We start from the raw sequence: 19,063 nt of genomic DNA on the forward strand, positions 1-19,063 counted from the left end.
AGTGCCCGCTGGAACTGTTGAGGGAGCTAGTACTGGGGCCTGAAACAGAACAGGATCCTGAGCCATTCTGCAAACTGCAGGTGCTCTTTTGTTCACAGAAGGACGAGTCTGGATCTAATCTTAAAGGTATTAATGAATTTAAATTCTGTGGGATAAAGTCTACATGCTGGCTAAAGCTGGCAGAGTTGCTAAAAATAGAAAGGTGTGGAAATATTTTTACAGATATTAGTGATTGACTATTTTTGATAGCAACTGTTGAAATGGCTGGTGGAAATGCACCTGCTTCAGCTCCACTTCTGAAACAAAGCAGGTCTGCTTTGGAGTATTAGGATATTTGGAGTATTAGGATGTCTATGTATTGAGGTCCTCTTGAGAGGGGAAAATTGAAAATTGAAAAGAGACAGGAAGAATATGAATTTTTCATTTTTCATTTCACTTTTCATTAATACACAAGGTATTAATGTACAACAGACATGTTGTATAATATACAACAGACATTATAATATGAACTCTCTATTAGATTCCTCATCAGCAGACCTGATGTACCTGGAGTTGACTATGGAGAGATTTTTTCAGCCATAGCACAATCTTTATAGAATCACCCCCCACTCTGCACTAAGGCAAATGGCAACACTGGCGTTTCAGTGATTGCTAAATCTCATTAACTTTTTTTCCATTTCTGTTAGTATCAAATGGTTGAATTCATCTGTTTTATTTCTGCTCTGGCCTGTTGACTAGTGTGGTTTTTTTCTATTGTAATTTTAACGTATTTATTCTATACTGCTTTTTCACTTCAAATGAAAGGCAGTGGATACATATTTTAAATAAAAACAGTAACTGCTGTATAACAATATGGAATAAAACATTTCAATTGCTCAAAAGTGCTATACGAAGGATGATTAGATATCTCTGAATGTAAAGTGGGGTACTTGAAAATTGAGGAAGTTCATGAACTTGGATATCTATATAATGCTGACAGAAAATATTTTAGTTATCTCTCTTCAGTCTTGCTATCAGCTTCGTGAAGCAGGTACATATGAAATCTATAGCTAGCAAGGGGCCTAGTGGAGCCGGGCTGTTATTGACGTACATCTGATGAAGTGGTCTGCAATCCCTGAAGGCTTATGCCATAATAATGCTGTTGGTCTTTTAGATTCCACAAGCGCAACATTCTGACAAGGGTACACCTCTGGAAATATGGGTATTTTCAGGACCATATGTGTCTTACCTGGCAATACATGTTATCTGCAGGAGTTCTGTTTGGTTTTTTTTAAACTTGAAACCATGCTAATTTAGTTTTCTGTTTTTTTAAAGCTGTAAAAATTATTTCAAATTCCTGAGTACTAGAATGAGATGTTCAGGATCCAGCTTCAGATGTTTTGAACCACTAGTGTTATCAGGAGAGAGCATCGTATTTTGTTTTGTACAAATATTTATATACAAACTATTTATGTACAGTGGTACCTCGGGTTACAGGCGCTTCAGGTTACAGAAACTTCAGGTTAGACTCCGCTAACCCAGAAATAGTACCTTGGGTTAATAACTTTGCTTCAGGATGAGAACAGAAATTGTGTGGCGGTGGTGTGGCACCAGCAGGAGTCCCCATTCGTTAAAGTGGTACTTCAGGTTAAGAACAGTTTCAGGTTAAGAATGAACCTCCAGAACAAATTAAGTTCTTAAACCGAGGTACCACTGTACTTGGTTGGCGACTAGGATTAGATTAAAGATGACACAGCCAAGGTTAGTTGATAATTTTAAAAATAAATTGTTTTATGGTCAAAACTGTACTTGGAGGACTGATAAATGAATATCATTTCTGCCCTTTGTATTAAAGTTGGGTCTTAAGACAGTTTCCCAAGGGGAGAAATTCAGTGTGCTTAGGTTAAGCATTCTGATAATATTTCATGATAAAGCTCAGCAGACATTGTTAAAGCAGATAAGCAGGTGTTTTTACATTTCTAGCTACATTTTTAGTTCCGAAACCAAAAATATTTCTACATGTGGTATGCTATATATAGTATTTGTGAGCAAAAGCTGCTGCCTTTCATATTTTTCCATCTTGTCACATGCTGATATGATTTAGCTATCTTTTTATAAGTGAACATTTCCCACAACCCTTGATTTAGCTGTTGTTCAAGGGATATTGTGAAATTATGTATATTCGTGTTGTGTAAGTGGAAATACATAGTTCTGACCATATTCTACTCATATTCTACTCATTGATGAAAGAAGCAGCGCATGAGAACCAGAACAAGATTCCTCTGTAAACAACTTGAGCTGGAATGTGGCCTCAGATGTTATTCTATCACTTTGAACTGTGCATCACTGAAATGTTGTGGGGGATATCTTAAAATAGGCAGGGGGTGGTGGCCAGAAACTGTTGACTACTATAGATGGTGAGGCTGTTTCGCTGGTGCAGTGAAATAAGCCAGAAGTACATGCTGCTAAGTGCGTTCATTTGCTCAAGGTCAGCATGCTCTAAGTCAGCTGCTATGCTTTTAAGCCTAGTTACTGTTAGGGAAGAGGCAGGGGCTACTACATGAATTAAAGGCAGCTTTTTAAGATAAGGGGCTGAATTTCAGCAGACAGATTCAGCATACAGGAAATTTTGGGGTGGCGTTTGTGTGTGCTTGGTTTGTTTTTTTCTTTTTTAGTTGAAGCCCAAATTATGTGGATTGGTTCTACTGTTCAGCTGGCTGGTGTCGATGTAAACAAACTGTGAATTGTAATTACCAAGCATGCTGCTGCTTGGCAGTTACTTTACTGTTTAGCATTTGTGCTTTCTCAAGCGGACAATTTGAGCTGACACCTTTTTAATTTTCCCCTTTAGAACTATAAACCTCCTAGGGCGTCCCCATACTTTTTCGCTTGTGGTATATTGTGTTCTTGTATGTTTGTCCTGCCTCATGTTAGAGTAGGTTTTGATCCTTTCAGAGCACTCAGGTGGGTATCTACCAAATATTACATGCTTTTTAAAAGTTGATTTGCTGATACATTCATGTCCTTTTTCTGCATTGAGTCACTCTGTCTGGAGTTATCTCCTGCTGACCCAAGCAATCTTTCAAGTGGGATTCAGATATGGTTACATCAAGCCACATTAGCATCTGGTATTCTTTTCTCTCTCTGTGTAGCTGTTAACTTTACTTCACTGGAGAGCTCAACTATTTCTTGTTGGTTATGCAAAAAACAAAATCTGTTCTAGGGAGGCTGTTGGGTTCTACAGTGCCACAAGCTGACTAGATTGTGTGTGATATATGTGTGTGGTGTGTGTGTGTGTGTGTGTGTGTGTGTGTGTGTGTGTGTGTGTGTGTTAGTAAGGCATTCCCTGGAAAAGAACAGCCAGCAAGACTTGACGCTGGTTTCTTAGCATAAGGACAATATTTTCTCTTGAGTAATCTTGCTATGCACAAGCCAAACCCTATGCTATGTACTTCAAATACTGTTCATTTCAGCTACTTGTATGATAAGCAAGTGAGGCATGTTGTCTTGGTTTCCTCAAGTCGTTTCTCTTCTGGAGTCTAATACTGTGCTTGACAAGAGTAATCTGTTCCATAATGATTCAGTAGTGAATATTCAGGGATTTACCCTCTCCTTAGTCACGAGTAACTGGGAACTCAAGAAGATATCTCAACATCTAGAAATTTGTGTGGATAGGGAGAAGTCATTTTTCCCCTTCCCTCTGGCCCATCGTAGGCTACCCTGCCCTTTCAACCAACCACTACCCCAGTTATGGTGACTTTTATTTACTTATTGCTAAAACTGATTACTAGTCCATTGGCTATCCATTTGTCATTTTATTGACAAGTCAAAATGTACGATAATGCATCACTGGAGCTGAATTGTAAGGACTGAAATGTAAAACTTTTGAATTTTAAGACTGAAACGTGTAACATTGTTAAAACCAGTCTCCTCTTTTGACAGTTTGATGATAACTGTTCCTGCTTGAAAAACAAGATTTTGCAGGATCCACAAACTTAGACCTGCCAGCCAACATATATTTTAATGTCAACAAACACAGAGACACTAGGCAAGAATGGTCTGGTAGATTGTAAATCTTTCAAAAAACAAAAGGCTCTTGAGTAAAATTAAGCCTGGAGTAAGGATGTGGGTTCTGTCACGTGTTGGGAACTCATCATCACTTTCTTATTACTAAAATAAATACCATATACTGTAGATGCTACTTAAACTTTGATGGTGCAGTCTTATACAGTTTCTTCAGAATTAAGCCCCTCAGTGGTCAATAGGACTTAAACTCAGATAAGTTTGTATAGTATTGTAGCCTTAGTAAGATAATATTTAGCAAACCAGCATTAGCAGTTTTGAATGTGGTTGTAAAATTCAGTCATTTCAATTTTTTTAAATGATGTGTATTAATGTTAAAACTAATCACTGAATGCATTTGAAGGCAATATGGACTTAAACCCTGGTTTAGTGTCACAAAAATGAGCCTAGCCTCCCACCTGTACTTGTACTCCCTTTTTTTCCACCTTTTCCTCCAGCATGACACAGAGGAGGAGTTTAGATACCTTTGCTTTTAGCTGGCCATTACTTCCCATGTTGTCCAAACCCAAAATTGTGAATGAACAAACCAACTCTAAACCATGGATTAGGAACCTCACTTAATACTGACCTTAATTAGTGTTAAGACACAATTCACTGCTGCAAGGTATGATGGTCACCACTTTATTTGGCTTTAAAAGAGTATTAGGTAGATTTTGGTGGAGGATAGACCTCCATGATAGCTCAGCAAAGACTGTCATAAACTATTTCAGTGTAGAGCCCAATATACCTTTCAGATATACATGTTCCCGTGAAGGAGGGCCTGTGTGTAGCTTGAAACATGTTGGGTTTGGGTTTTTAATTTAGTTGTCTGGAGATTTCCACTGACTGGTTTTTGTGCCACTTTTGTTTTGGGAGCTCATATTAGAGCATCCATGTTGCATGCAGAAATCCAAGGTTCAATCCCTAGCATCTCCAGGTAGGGCTGGGAATGTACCCAATCTGGAATTCTGGAGAGTTGCTACCAGTCTGCGTTGACAGTTCTGAGCCAAATGGGCCAATGATCTGCATAAGGCAAATTCCATTGTTCCCATGTCTACTTGGTCCATGTTGGAAATGGGACACTGGATAGGTGGGCTGGTTCATCAAGGCTGTTTTTAATGGCCAACAATACAAGTTAGGAATTGCTAATTTACAAGAGCCTTGGTGGGAGGAGCGACTTTTCAAAGTTCCGTTTTAATGCTCATTTTTGGGTGGCAAACCTTCACTTTGAGAGAATAACATGCTTAGGAAGGCAGTAGTATTTAAGTATGATTGCATACTGTCATGTGTTTCAGCAAGTCAAATTATATGTGTGTAAGTTTTTTGGGTCAAAATCTGTCTGTCAAAAATGTTTGTTGGCAAAGAGAAGATTGTTTGCCTTACCATGGTTTTGATATTGACACTGCGGCATGCGTACAGCCCACTCTGTTGGTACACTCTTACCAGGGTCCCTGGTGTATTGGGTTGATTATATCTGGCCCTAATGCAACTTCCCTACATTCAGGGACATGTAGTCTGTAGGGACCTCCTGCCTCTGTATGACCATGTTGGATTGCAGGAACTAATTTGTTCTGATGTAAGATTGCAAGCCCCAATTTGCCTACATTTGGTTTTTAAATTACTGAATAGGTTGGTCCAGAAACACAGCGGCCATGACATTGTACAATGTGCCCCAGGGCTGGCCTCTATGAAATTTGTGGCTGAAAGGCTTCCAACTTTTGGGAAAAGACAGTAACAGAGTAAAATAATTTGCTTGCATCACTCTCTTATCTCAGATTTGTTGTTTGTGTTGTAATTCTATTAACAGCCAACCAATATTTGGCCAGGCAGTGTGATCTCTTTTAGAAATAGAAAGAAAGAAAGAAAGAAAGAAAGAAAGAAAGAAAGAAAGAAAGAAAGGAAGGAAGGAAGGAAGGAAGGTGTAGATTTTAAAATAAATATATCTGGACATACATTTTCACTTGTTGCATGCCTTTACCTTGTTCAGTACAGTGGTACCTCGGGTTATATACGCTTCAGGTTACATACGCTTCAGGTTACAGACTCCACTAACCCAGAAATAGTACCTCGCATTAAGAACATTGCTTCAGGATGAGAACAGAAATCGGGCTCCAGCGGCACGGCGGCAGCAGGAGGCCCCATTAGCTAAAGTGGTGCTTAAGGTTAAGAACAGTTTCAGGTTAAGAACGGATCTCCGGAACGAATTAAGTACTTAACCCGAGGTACCACTGTACTGAGTCTGCCACTGCTGTAGTAATATTATGATGTTTCCTTCTATAGGTAAGGAAGCAGAATAGTTTGTAAAAATATAGCCTACTGGCAGGCAGGTGAATAATTATTTGTTTTAGTAGGCTTGTATTTTTGACTGAAGTTTTCAAAGCAGCTCACAATATTATAAAAATTCAATGAAGGATGCCAAAAGTTTTGTAACAAAATTTAGGCAGCTCAACTGGAGAAGGAGCAAGCTCCTGACGTTTTTTCTGTCTGTCTGTCTGCCTGCCTCCCCCTCTTCCTCCTGGAATCCTTCCCACATGGCAGATGGTGTTGTGGCAGGTGAGGGGACAGGCCAGTTGTTTGATTTTCGTATGCTTGACTGTCACAAGAAGACATTCTAAGGTGATGTCATAGGTCCATAAGCTTTCCATTGTGTGTCTGTATGTGTTTGATGGGTAGGGGATAGGATAGGATTCAGTTTGGTTCCTTTGTTAGTGAGTTTAATGATATCCTCAAAGAGAAAATAATTAGACACATTCATAACTAACAGTTGTAATTGGGAGCTAATGTGCTGTACTGAAAAGACAAAGGATGTATTCGGATCTTTTTAGGAATGCTACACAGCTAGAGAAAATCAATTTAGAGAATTAAACGGAGACTAGCTGGCAACAATTAAGACTCTCAAATGCATTTTAGGCACGGAATTGCTATTGTAATTCCATTATAGGTGAAGGGTAAGCATTGGCAGCTGAAGCATGGGGAAGCTGAAACAGGTAGTAAAGAAAGTTCAAATCACATGGCCAAATTCATGCTTTTATTCTCTTTTTTTTTTTTTTGCTAAATTTGAAACAATGTGTTGCCAGGTTCTTTGTATTTATAGCCTTACATTACTTAAGTAAATTAATTACAATTTTGTAGCTTGCAGAATACTTGCAGAATTTGAGGGTTTGGGAGAAAGCTTCACTGTAGGGGTGAGAAATATGCGTCAATGCAGAGTATGGGAAGAGGATACGTGGAAGAAACAGAATAGCTAGAAAGGACAAAGAATCCCTGTCTTTAGAGAACTCTGGAGATTTATTTATTTGTTGCTTTGGCTTTGCAGACACTATATGTCAACATCCAGCATGGCAGCCATGAGAGTTAGGAGCTTGGCATGTAGTACATCATCCACTTAATTTAGAGCTTTTCATTTGAGCATAGGGGACTGCTTCACAGTAAATAGCTTGTATATTTCAGCTTTATGTCTTCAGTGACTGCTTGACAGTCTCAGGAATACACATTTGTATCAGAAGCGGGGTGTTGTCTTGTGCTTGTTTGGGAACAAAAGCTCTTATTTAGCAGGCAAAAGTGGTTGCTGGCCAAGTAATGAAGCCAGATGTCTGTGGGAAGACCTGTGTGGCAGAAGAAACTGCCCCAGAAATTTCTGTTTTGCTGTCAAATTTGGTGCAAGGTGGGGTGGGTTTGCTCTTTCGTCCCTGCCAAAATTGCCAGGACATGAGCAGGCTTCACACATGGGATGAGAGTGGAAGATGTACATGTGAAAGCCTTCCTGTTCTGAGACTGTAAACCACTTTACAACTGTCAGCTTTCAAGATGTAAGGCTGACTTTATTTGAATATTGTTGTTTTCATCAACATTAGACATTCCAGGTATGCTCAGAAGCATACAGAGCATTGGGAACTTAGGAAGAGTGTTCAACTTTAGCCAGTGCTTGTGTTCTCTTCCTGCCCAGCTTGGTTAGTGTGGGAACTGGGATATGTTTTATTTTATTATCTGTTTATTGCCTCTATAGCTCAACTTCCCTCCAAGGAGCTCAAGGGGGCATACACTGTTCTCTTACCCATTTTGTCTTCACAACAACCCTGCAAGGTAGGCTAGACTGAGAGACAGTGATTGGCCAAAGATCACCAAGTGACCTTTATGGCTTTGTGAAGTTTTTAATCCTGGCCTGGCAAGTCACAGTCTAGCACTCTTAACCACTACACCAGGGGTCAGCAAACTTTTTCAGCAGGGGGCTGGTCCACTGTCCCTCAGACTTTGTGGGGGCCAGACTATATTTTCAGGGGGGAAATGAACGAATTCATATGCCCCACAAATAACCCAGAGATGCATTTTAGATAAAAGGACAAATTCTACTCATGTAAAAACATGCTGATTCCTGGACTGTCCGCGGGCCAGATTTAGAAGGTGATTGGGCCAGATCCGGCCCCCGGGCCTTAGTTTGCCTACCCATGCACTACACCATTAGCAGACAAGATGATGGATGGCGGTGGGGAAACTACCCGTGGCTGGATGTTCTTTCAAGCTCTCAAAAGAAGTGTTCGGTTTTCTCAAATGCAGCACAGCTCATTTCAAATTGAGATGGGCTGATTTCACAGCACTCCTCTTTACATTAAACCAGTGGGATGTAAAGTGCCATTGATTTTGTTGAGGCTCAAGCATGCTTAATGTTTGCTGGTTTGTGCCTTTGAACCCTGTTGCTCTGTATTATGCCTTTTAAAACTGTTGATGAACAGTTGGATTTCATTTAATTAGCCAGACAGTCATGTGTCTCTTGAATATTCGTTGCACCAGGTTTTAAACTGCATTTGCAGAGCAATTTCATGATAGTCATGCATACTGAATAGCGAAAACAGCTTGATAGGGTTGTTCTCGAAATGATGACTTGACAGTATCTCATAGCAGTGGAATCCAGCTATCAATTGTGTGCTAATCCAGCTAAGTGGAGAGCCTTTCCTAGGAAAATACAGTAGTCATGTGAGCAAAATCATTGGTTTCTAAAAATTGCTACCAGAAATGCAAACATCATTTTAATGTATCTATATGCAAATATTATATGCATTTTTGGGTAATGAAAAAACCGTATTTCTGGATTTACCAAAATTTATACACTTATTGATTGTAAACAAACAAACAAACAAACAAACAACTGCCCCCCAAGTTTACAAAAATATAAAGCATTAAAATTATGAAAATCATCTTTAAATGTATTCAGTTATTCTTTTATAGATCAAATTGACCATTGATTAATAAATTGCATTAGTACAATTTTGTAAAAAATGGGATGCTTATTGGAGCTTCCAATAAATTGAACTAATTTGTCTTCATAAAACAATGGGTCAGATATTGTAACCGGTGGGGGATCTTCCACTAGGACTCCTGGCCCACAGTTGAAGGTGTGAAACAATTTTTAAAATCCTCCTCTTCCCCAAATCTCAAAGCCACACACTCTGTCCTGTCTCACACGCATTTTATACTTCTCTGAACTTATAGAGGCTTGTGGAAGTATTTCTGTCAATGTCCTGTTTTCAGGTCATTCAGTTTTCTGCACCACTCACTGAATCTTAACCCCAAAGTATAGCTGTGGCAATACTGTCATTAGGCAGAGAAAAAACATGTAACAGACATTTGAACATTAGGAGAACTGCTGTCTTTTCAGATTCTGCTGGTCAGGCACCTTCTGTTGTTACCAGGGCTATCCAGCAGACACTCATATCAGGTTAGGGCGGACTGCTTGAAACCCCTTAAGAACGGTCCTGTACCATATGGTAGCCTATTAGAATCATACATCTGTTCTGAGCATGCTCAGAGCTGTTTCCATGAAGGGCATATTTCATAGCTTTTAGCCTGTTCTGGTAACTAGAGAAGCAACAGCGAGCGTTACTTACTTCGCTTTTGTTTCGTTTAGTATTTGTTTTGTGACTTTGCTATAGAGAGAGAGAGAGAGCAGGTAAGCAATTTACAGTTGACACAGTGTGAGTTTCTTTCTATAATTAATATATGTTTGCTTAATCATGCTGCATATAATTTTTTGAATTGGATTGGGAGGAACAACGCTGTTGCTAGTATTTCTTGCTACCTTTTTTGGGGGGGGGGGAGTGTCAGTGAATATTTGAAATGAAAAATATGAGCTGTATGCCTGTCTCAGTATCACACTGACTCCAAATCCTTTTCCTTTCTTTCTTTTAAATATATATATTTTATTGCTTTTCCAATATCATTCCAGTAACAGCTTCATTATAACAATACCAATTTTATCCAGTTAATACCATTATCAATGCCAATTATTCAAATGTCAAATTATACAATTTAACTAAACTGGACCCCTCACATGCTAGAGTTGATGAGTTCATTCTTCTACATTTCTTCTGCATTCAAAATTTTTAATAATTTCCATTACATTCCATTCAGATATAATAATCCCTTATATAACATCTACAATTGTGATTTCAATTTGTGTTGGTATAATAGGTAATTTATAAAGTTTCAAGTGAGGAACTATGGCTGTAATTCTTATTCTTTTCTACCTCCTTTTTCACTGGAAGATGCTGTCCTTAATCTCAGACATAAGAGGCTGATTGTGAGTAGTCTAGTGTAAGCTACTCTGCACATGAGCAGAGATGATTACTTCACATTTTCAGGACTAAGCCATCCATTGCAAATAGGTTCTGATGTGCTCCAGCTCAAATGAAACAATCATTTTTTGTCTATTGGTTGGAAAACTTTGTTCTTCTAACTTAGTGTTTTGGATAATAAAAGTCAAAATGATTGTTGTGGGGAGGAAAACTGCATGCTCCTTACACTTGAAATGTTTTTTCTGTTTGATTAGTTTTTTGGCAGTGGATGTGTAGGTGTAATGAGTACAGGAATTGAACAACATGTCATGTGGTATGCTTACTTGCTAAATAAGAGACATGGAATCAATCTTGTCTGAATGAGAAACATACTAGAGGCCTCTTACATGTAAGGTCTTCCCCACTCTATAGATGTGCAGAGAAAAGCTTTTTGTTTATTTACTGAGGAGACAGTGACATTCTGCACACATGTATTAATCCTTTAACAAAAGGTTGGTTCCTGCAGGCCTCTGGTAATCCAAGATGTTACTTTGTGGTGAGATCACGGATTGAGTGCACCTGTGTTATCTGGTATGAACTGGGCTCCAAAGCCACTATGGCAGCCCAGGTAATTGAAGGAAATGCCTTCGTGGTGAGAGAGCACATTTCTCTCTCAGTTCTGGAAATTTACTGACAGCCCAGTATCTGATTAGCTAACTTGGCCACCATTTTTTTCTTGCTTGAGCACATGTCTGTGCTGTTTTATTCCTGTGGTATGGTGTCATTGCCTTGCCACTAGACTAGGATAGCTAGATATATTTTTCATTCTAACTTGCATTCTCCCCCTTCCTATTTTCCAACAGTATTCTTTTATTAGTACTTTTTCTGAGCTATGTTTTTTGCATTATTTTTTAACCACCTCACATAAATTTGATGTGCTTTATTCTGGAAAAGCTGGGTCCTTAATTCCAGTGTTTTGGACTTCTTTAACTGCTGCTGCATAGCATATAAAGGAGGGTGCTGTGAGCTACCAGGACCTAGGCATCCACATGAAAGTTGGTAGGATGACCGGTGTGAATGTTAGCTCACTCAGAGCAGTTTCTGCTTCTGAGCAGTCTCTGCATTAATTTAGATTCTTCCATAGTGGTTAATATATCAGCAGTGATTGACTGAAGAGTCTCATTTGTCTCTGGAAATGGGATATGTTTATGTAAGTAGCAGCTGCAGTCATGGGGAAGGGCCCTACAGCTAATTTGCCCATCCACCTGTGGTTCTGCCCTTTAAATATATACCATTCAATGTAGCTGTTAATTTGTGACACCTGTGAGCAAAACAAATGACTGAAACGAGAGATGTGTTTTGATTTACATTATGATTAACAAATTATCATGTTTTTATGGCATAGATTCCTTTAATGATAGCATTTCATTGTGTTAAATGGATGGGAGCAGAGTACAGTGGACCCTCCAGATACAAACATAATTCATCCTGGGGGTCCGTACTTACCCCGAAAAGTCCGTATCCAGAGGCCCCGCTTTTCTGCACGCGCACTGCGCGATAGAGCACTTCTGAGCGTGTGTGCATGGCGAAACCCGGAAGTATACACTTCTGGATTTGCCACATTCGCAACCCAAAGTTACGTTACCCAAAGTTACGTTACCTAAAGGTACCACTGTATATTCTAGTACATACTAGTGGACGTTTGCATTCTGCATTAAATCTGCCGTGAAAATGAATTATTAGCTTGTTGGCAAAGTACGGAGGATGCCTTAACATTACTTACTCACTGGCGGTAGAAGCAAACATGGACCCACAGACGTTGGCTTACCTTAATAGCCAGCCAACAGTTTGTGTTGCCAGAACCCACTGTAAAGGGCAGGGTTGTGTCCCTGAGCTTGTGCTGCACTTCTCTTTTCTCCAAGCTCACCTGCTTTTAGATGGCTTATCTGAGGCACTAACCATACCTCAAAGGTACAGTGAAACACAGAAGGGCCACAAACCGCCTCCCAAACAAGAGAGCTGGAGCTGGTGGTGAGTGATCATTCCTCCAGTTGTGCTGTATATTTTAAGCTGCTGTAAGAGCTTCAGCAACACGGCGTGCCAAACCTAAGATCCAGCTCTCCTCCTTATTGAGTAGGTGATGTTGGAATGATTTCTGCACTTGCACTGCATGTTGGTTTTGCCTCAGAAGCACAGAGCTGGGAAAGGAACAGGGTATCATCCCCATGGTTGTCTTGAGAGGTTCCAAGTGCCATGCAGGGCAACATTCAGAGGACAAGTTTCAGCCCTGCTGTTGAGCTTGTGGCAAGGGAGGAGGAGGAGGGAAGATCACCATTCCATTGTGTTGTGCTTCAAAAGCTCTTTGAGTATCTCTCTGATCAAAAATAGAATAGCGATTTACCTACCCTGAGTATACTTCTTGCACCCCAAACACAAAAACAAACCAGTATTGGGGGGGGGATGGGAATGCACCCTGCTGTTTCATTTATCCCTTTTTTGAAAAAAATAAAAATAGTGCTCTCAATGAGTATCTTTTAACTTTTGTTTCGCTCTGCATATGAAAAAATAAATAAACTCTAATTAAACTTGTGCCAAAGGTTTGTTTAGGCTCCACCTAGCATAATTCAGTTTTTAGGCTTAGTTTTGTTCAGTCATAACGACTAAACTTTGTTTCACCAGTTGTCTCTTTAGAGACGTACAGTGTACACAATTAAAATATCATGTAATTGGTACAATTAAAATATTGTACATAAGAGGTACTATCGATATTTATACCTTAATATCGATCTGATTAGATTAAGTCATCATGCATTGTGAACATTCAGGGCCAAATTATTGTAACAGTATTGTGAGTGTCAAAACATTTATAAATCACGTTATGCACTTTCCAGAGCAAATTGTTGTTGTATTAGCTCTGTAATGTGGCATAGTTGTCTTACAAATATTAGTATCTCAGTTGCAGCTAGGCATGGTGTTCTGCTTTCTTGATTTACTAAAAGCAAAATGTTGGAAAGAATTTGCCCAGAATTTGTTATTAATTTGAAATCTGATTTACTGTCTGGTTGATCAGTCTTTTAAGTTTCTCCTGAGTTACTGAGTATAAAAACCTGTAACAGCTTCTGCAATCATGACATGAGATACTACTAATGTGGTCCTCAGAACTAAAACACCCACTTTCTAAAGTAGTGCCTTGCTGAAGTGTCTGCTAAAAATAGTCATTCCATCACTTCAGAAATATTTGAGCTATTTAAATTCAACATGTAAAAATACCACAATAAAGAGATTTTGCTGCTACCATTTTTGGCTTTTGATGGGAATCTTCTTCAGCATGATTGTCATGCCATTTTAGGAAATGAAACAGGTTTTAAATATATAGAGACTGTAGTGCATTATACTTTTCTGGAAGGCATGTGACTTTGAAGTTCTCTGAATTAACAGCTGTCTTTGGTAGTCTTCCTGACTTTAAGCTGCTCGAAGGATCATTTTTATTTTTATGGCACCCAACTGAAATGTCAGCCAGACCACATTGAAAATGCAGTTTTTACTTATTCCATTATTAGCAATAAGTTCTTGGCTACATATTAATGAGAATTCACTTGTTTCTTTGAACTTGTTTCTTTCTGTTTGTATTATCCAACAAAGGGTTGACATTCAGAATTTGTAGATTCATGGAAACAATGCTGCACTTTTTATAGCTTTCATTAATTTCACTTTTCTGATCACATGAGGCAGTTTTCCTTCCTATACTAATTTTTCAGTTGGATTTATATTCTGCAATTTTAAAGTCTTGAATTGATTTACCAAAAAATACAATCAGATGGGGAATGGATGAATATTCTGTGTTACAAAATAGGCACATGTTTGGATCCAAATATTTCATGGCACATGTGGAATCTCCCCTGCTCCAACCCATGTGGGTGTTATGGAGTCAGTTATTAGGGAGGAAACTCCCTGGGCTCAACCATTGTTACCATATTGGCCTGCAGATAAGCCACACTTTTTTTTCCAAATTCCGACTGTGAAAAGTTAAAGTGCAGCTTAAATTCGCAACCTTACAAAACTTGGCTTTTACAATATCACTGCTGAAACAGACATACGTAAAACGGAACGGGTGCGAGTGCCTGCGGAATTTTAAAGGAGCGACTTATATTCGGGTATTGTCTTTTCTTCTTCTTCCCCCTTGAATTTTAAAGGTGCGACTTATTTACAGGTGTGGCTTATATTCGGGCCAATACGGTATATGAGGAAAAATTAAATCCACAGTCTTTCTGGGCTTTGTATGTAGCCATTATGGATGTTCAGAATGAATTGGTTCCACTGTAACACACTGACCTGGTGTGCACACAATGAATCATTAGGAAAGGGATTGAAAATAATATTGTTAATACCGTAATGTCATCATATAACACTGTGATATGGAACTGCACTTGAATACTGTGTATGGTTCTGGTTGCCGCATCTCAAAGATGGTTTTCAGAGAGTTCAGAAAGGTTCAGAAAAGGGCAGTGAAAATAATGAAGAGCCTGGAGGATCTCACCAAGAGGTTTGGATAGGTGGATAGGTCTCTACTATAATATTAAAACCTGGGGGTATCCAATGAAGATGACTGTTAGGAGATTCAGAAAAGAAAATAGCAAGTGCCTCTTCACACAGCACATATTTAAACTCTGAAATTCATTAACACAAGATGTAAAAGGGAACTAGACATATCCATGGCGAATCAGAGTTATCAAGAGCTACTAGCCATGATGGCTGCGTAGAGCTGATCTGCCTCTGAATACTAGTTGTTGGGCACACCATGTATGGAGAAGGCTATAGCACTCAGGCCCTGCTTGCAGGTTTCTCATAGACATCTTGTTGCCCACCAGAATACAGATGACTCCCTATTTACGTGGAGGTTACGTTTGGAACCCCCCTGTGAAATAGCATAGAATGGGGAGCCACCTTTATCATCTCAGCTGGGCAAACCACACTGTCCCTCCAGCTCACCAAATGCGTAAATGAAGAGTTGTCTGTCTTGCATTAGATGAGCTTTGTCTGATCCAGCACAGCTGTTCTTATGTAAGCCATGGTTTATTTAGCAAGTGTGGTTTCTTTCTGTCCTAGTTCATCAGCCTAACCATGGGGCACACACATTTTATAGTCAATGAAAAAGTGCTACACTTCACATTCAACAAAACATCTGGATTCATGCAAATGTTGGGAACAAAGGCTAAATAATAAATTTAATTGATGTATAAATAATAAATTAAGTAATTGTTGGGAATGGGTGGACTGTAAATTTAAATAAAGAAATATTTATGGCCTAACCTTGTGCCCATGATGCATTGTTGAATATGCTTTAGTATCCTTTTACTTTGGTTTTCAGTTAATTTCTTTTACTAAACTTTAATGCTAGCACACACTTGAAGAACATGTCTCCATAGATACTGCTATGTTCAAAGTAAAGCACAATGCAAGTTCTCACACACATTCAGGTGAAAAATAAAGCACTGTGTGAATTTACTGCAGAGTAAGTGTCAACTTTTTTGTGTTTGCAGTAAAAATAGCCTAGACACTGAAAGCCGCAACTGGTAAAGTATGATGAAGCAGAATAACATATAATTTGTAGATTCCATGGCACATAACTAGTATGGTCTGCATGGGAAGATGGGGGATTTAATAAGAACAGTTTACCTTACAGTTATTTGACTTTTACAATTATTTAAATAATGTTTTCCAAATTCCAGTTTTTATCCAGGTTATTGTTTTTATGTAGAATGTCCATTAACCATCCCTGTTTTATTTGCAGAGCACCAGAAATCATATTGGGTTTGCCGTTTTGTGAAGCCATAGACATGTGGTCACTGGGCTGTGTGATTGCTGAGCTGTTCCTTGGATGGCCACTGTATCCAGGAGCCCTCGAATATGACCAGGTAGTAGAAACTTGATGATCTGAGATACTTTTATCTGTTTAAGTCTGCAGTTTAGTCAGATGGGGTTTAGAGTTCATTGATTTTGTCTTATGATTTTGAACATACGAAATAATTGTGCACCAATATTTTAAAACACCAAGAAAATGGTTCAAAATAACTCCCTTTGAGTCAAGCTCTTGAAGTACTGCAGTATTGGATAATTGGCATTAAGCAGGATAATGGTGGTACGGGCATTCAAAATCATAACTGTATACAGTATGATTGCACCTTGTGCGCAATTTCAACCTTGTGTGGTTGAAAGCTGGCTGGTTGAAATCCTGCAAAATTAATTGCATGCAAGGCAAAGAGCTTAAAAGCTTCTTTTTCACTCGATTTTCCCAGTGTGGAAAGAGCTTTTAAGTTCTCAGAATTTCTTACTGGGCTCTGGGATGTTCTTGCAAGAACTCAAATGGCCCTGTGAGATCTTGCAAGAGCCCACACAAGAGCATCCCAGAGCCTAGTAAGGAGGCAGAGAGTGTAAAAGCTTACTTGGAAGGTAAGGGTGGTCCCAAGGGGGCAGCTCAGGTATAAACATTTTTGCATGTATGCACCATCCCTGGAAGTAACCACCACTCAAGACGCAACCGTACAGCAATGTGTTTGTAAAACTCACACTTCTTTTAACTTTTCAGATTCGCTACATTTCACAGACACAAGGCTCACCTCCAGAGCAGTTGTTGAACGTTGGAACGAAGACCACACGGTTTTTCTGTAAAGAAACAGATGCACCATATTCTAGTTGGAGATTAAAGGTACTAAAAATTCTTGAAAGCGTAGACAGGAGTTCCTGCCGTCTGTGTTTTTGGCTATACATGTGCCTTCAAGGAGGAATACAGCTGAAGCAGAATAGGGGGTATATTTTGTGAACACATGGTTGGTCTGTATTGGTGGCTGATTGGAAGAAGCAGTTTTGTGGGAGGGGCCTAGGAAGCACATCTTTCTGTGTTGGCACACTGCCTTCCTGCCAGTTGTGCTTCAGGCAAAGATAGAACTCGATTGGCTCTCTTCACAACTGCAGCTTTAGGATCCTTATTTCATCAGCCTCCCTCACTTGTCCTCTGATGTCATCACATAGCAAAAACTGATTGGCTGTATGGTCATGTCACTATTGCTCTGCAGAAGGGTTATCTTGCAAACAAAGTGGTATTAAGGGTTGCAGATTGTCAGGAAAATGTAAAGTTGCCAAGGGGAAGGGGAACTGGAAAATGTTTTGGCTTCTTCATTCATACTGACTGGAGAACATTTGGATCAACTCTAGGAACTAAGGTAAATGGCATAGCTGATTAAAATGACTTGCCCTGCACACCTCTCTTAGACATAGCACATTTCCATTTTTTTAAAAGGCCATATTTTTACATCAATAAACAGAAAACACAGTGATGCCTGCTGTAGGTTGCTATTTCTTTGTGCCATAGAATGATTCCCCTCCCCCTGGTATATTAATAATTAAACCATCCATTTCTTAAATTTCTGAAGACACTGGAAGAACATGAACGAGAGACAGGGATGAAATCCAAAGAGGCCCGAAAGTACATTTTCAACAGTTTGGATGAAATAGTGCATGTGAGTACATTCAGATGCATTTAATGTATACAGTTTGTGTGTTTTTTAATGTATTAGCTACCATTTGTGACTAGCTACCTCTAATTTCACTTGTGGGAACTGTTCCCCTGTATCTACTTTCAAGATTTTCCCTTTATTTTAATTTCGTTTTTTTTTTTTACTCTAAAATACATGATGTCTTTATATCCATACTCATCCATGGTAGCTTCACCAGTGCACATGAAATTCATGGAGTTGCTTTTCCATTATGACAATTTCTGTTTATTTGTAAAGCATCACCTCTTTAAAAGTTCCAGTCTCCTTTCTGCTGCATGCCAGTCCCACCTTCATGTGAAATATTCCCCCCCTACTAATTTCAATGAATAGCTTTACAACCTAGTGACTACATGGCTAGGTATTTAAAAATAACACTTGACACCTGGCAGTTTCCTTTAATTCACTACATTTTTAAAAAATTAACTGTTCATAATCCATGGTTTGAAGTTGGCTTGTTTTGAAACTTCCAGAGTTTATCCCAGGTTTACATGTAGTGACAAACCAGAAAATGAAATTTAACTGTGGTGAAGTTCTGCTCCCAGCCACATGGAATGTAGAGAACCATGAGAGACTGAGGCGTTACACAGGCTCTTTTCTGTTTGTGCATGTAGCACTAAATCATGGCTTAGCATTCCTGGCCAAATTCATGAATGAATCCCACTAGCGGAAGCCAGTGCAATATTGTCTACCAGTGCAGCAGAGCTTTGTGCCCCAAATTGGCTTGGGGAATTGAGGGAACCCCCCAGAAAACTGCATAGGACGAAGAGAGGAAAGGCTTGTGCTGACAGAAAAAAATCCTTTGTGCTACATTGAATTCGTCCCTTTGTGTGAATGCAGCCATTTAGGTACTAACCATATTTTACAAATACTGTAGTTAGTTAAGTTGATATTTAGCCTGTACTCTGCAGCATGGTTGTTTCT

The 19,063-nt window shown here is 39.2% G+C and overlaps 1 protein-coding gene across 5 annotated transcripts in view; it reads left to right on the forward strand.

Moving 5' to 3' along the window:
* The window catches only part of HIPK3 (homeodomain interacting protein kinase 3), a 62,770-nt gene that overhangs the window by 26,509 nt on the left and 17,198 nt on the right, over positions 1-19,063 (forward strand). For all 5 annotated transcript variants that reach the window (XM_081906710.1, XM_081906714.1, XM_081906712.1 and 2 more), the window contains exons 3-5: positions 16,381-16,504; positions 17,176-17,295; positions 18,020-18,106. In XM_081906710.1, coding sequence (XP_081762836.1) covers positions 16,381-16,504; positions 17,176-17,295; positions 18,020-18,106 — 331 coding nt within the window. The remainder of the gene's footprint in view (positions 1-16,380; positions 16,505-17,175; positions 17,296-18,019; positions 18,107-19,063) is intronic.

The sequence above is a fragment of the Podarcis melisellensis genome, assembly GCF_964234715.1.
Source record: "Podarcis melisellensis genome assembly, chromosome: 1".
Taxonomy (NCBI): domain Eukaryota; kingdom Metazoa; phylum Chordata; class Lepidosauria; order Squamata; family Lacertidae; genus Podarcis; species Podarcis melisellensis.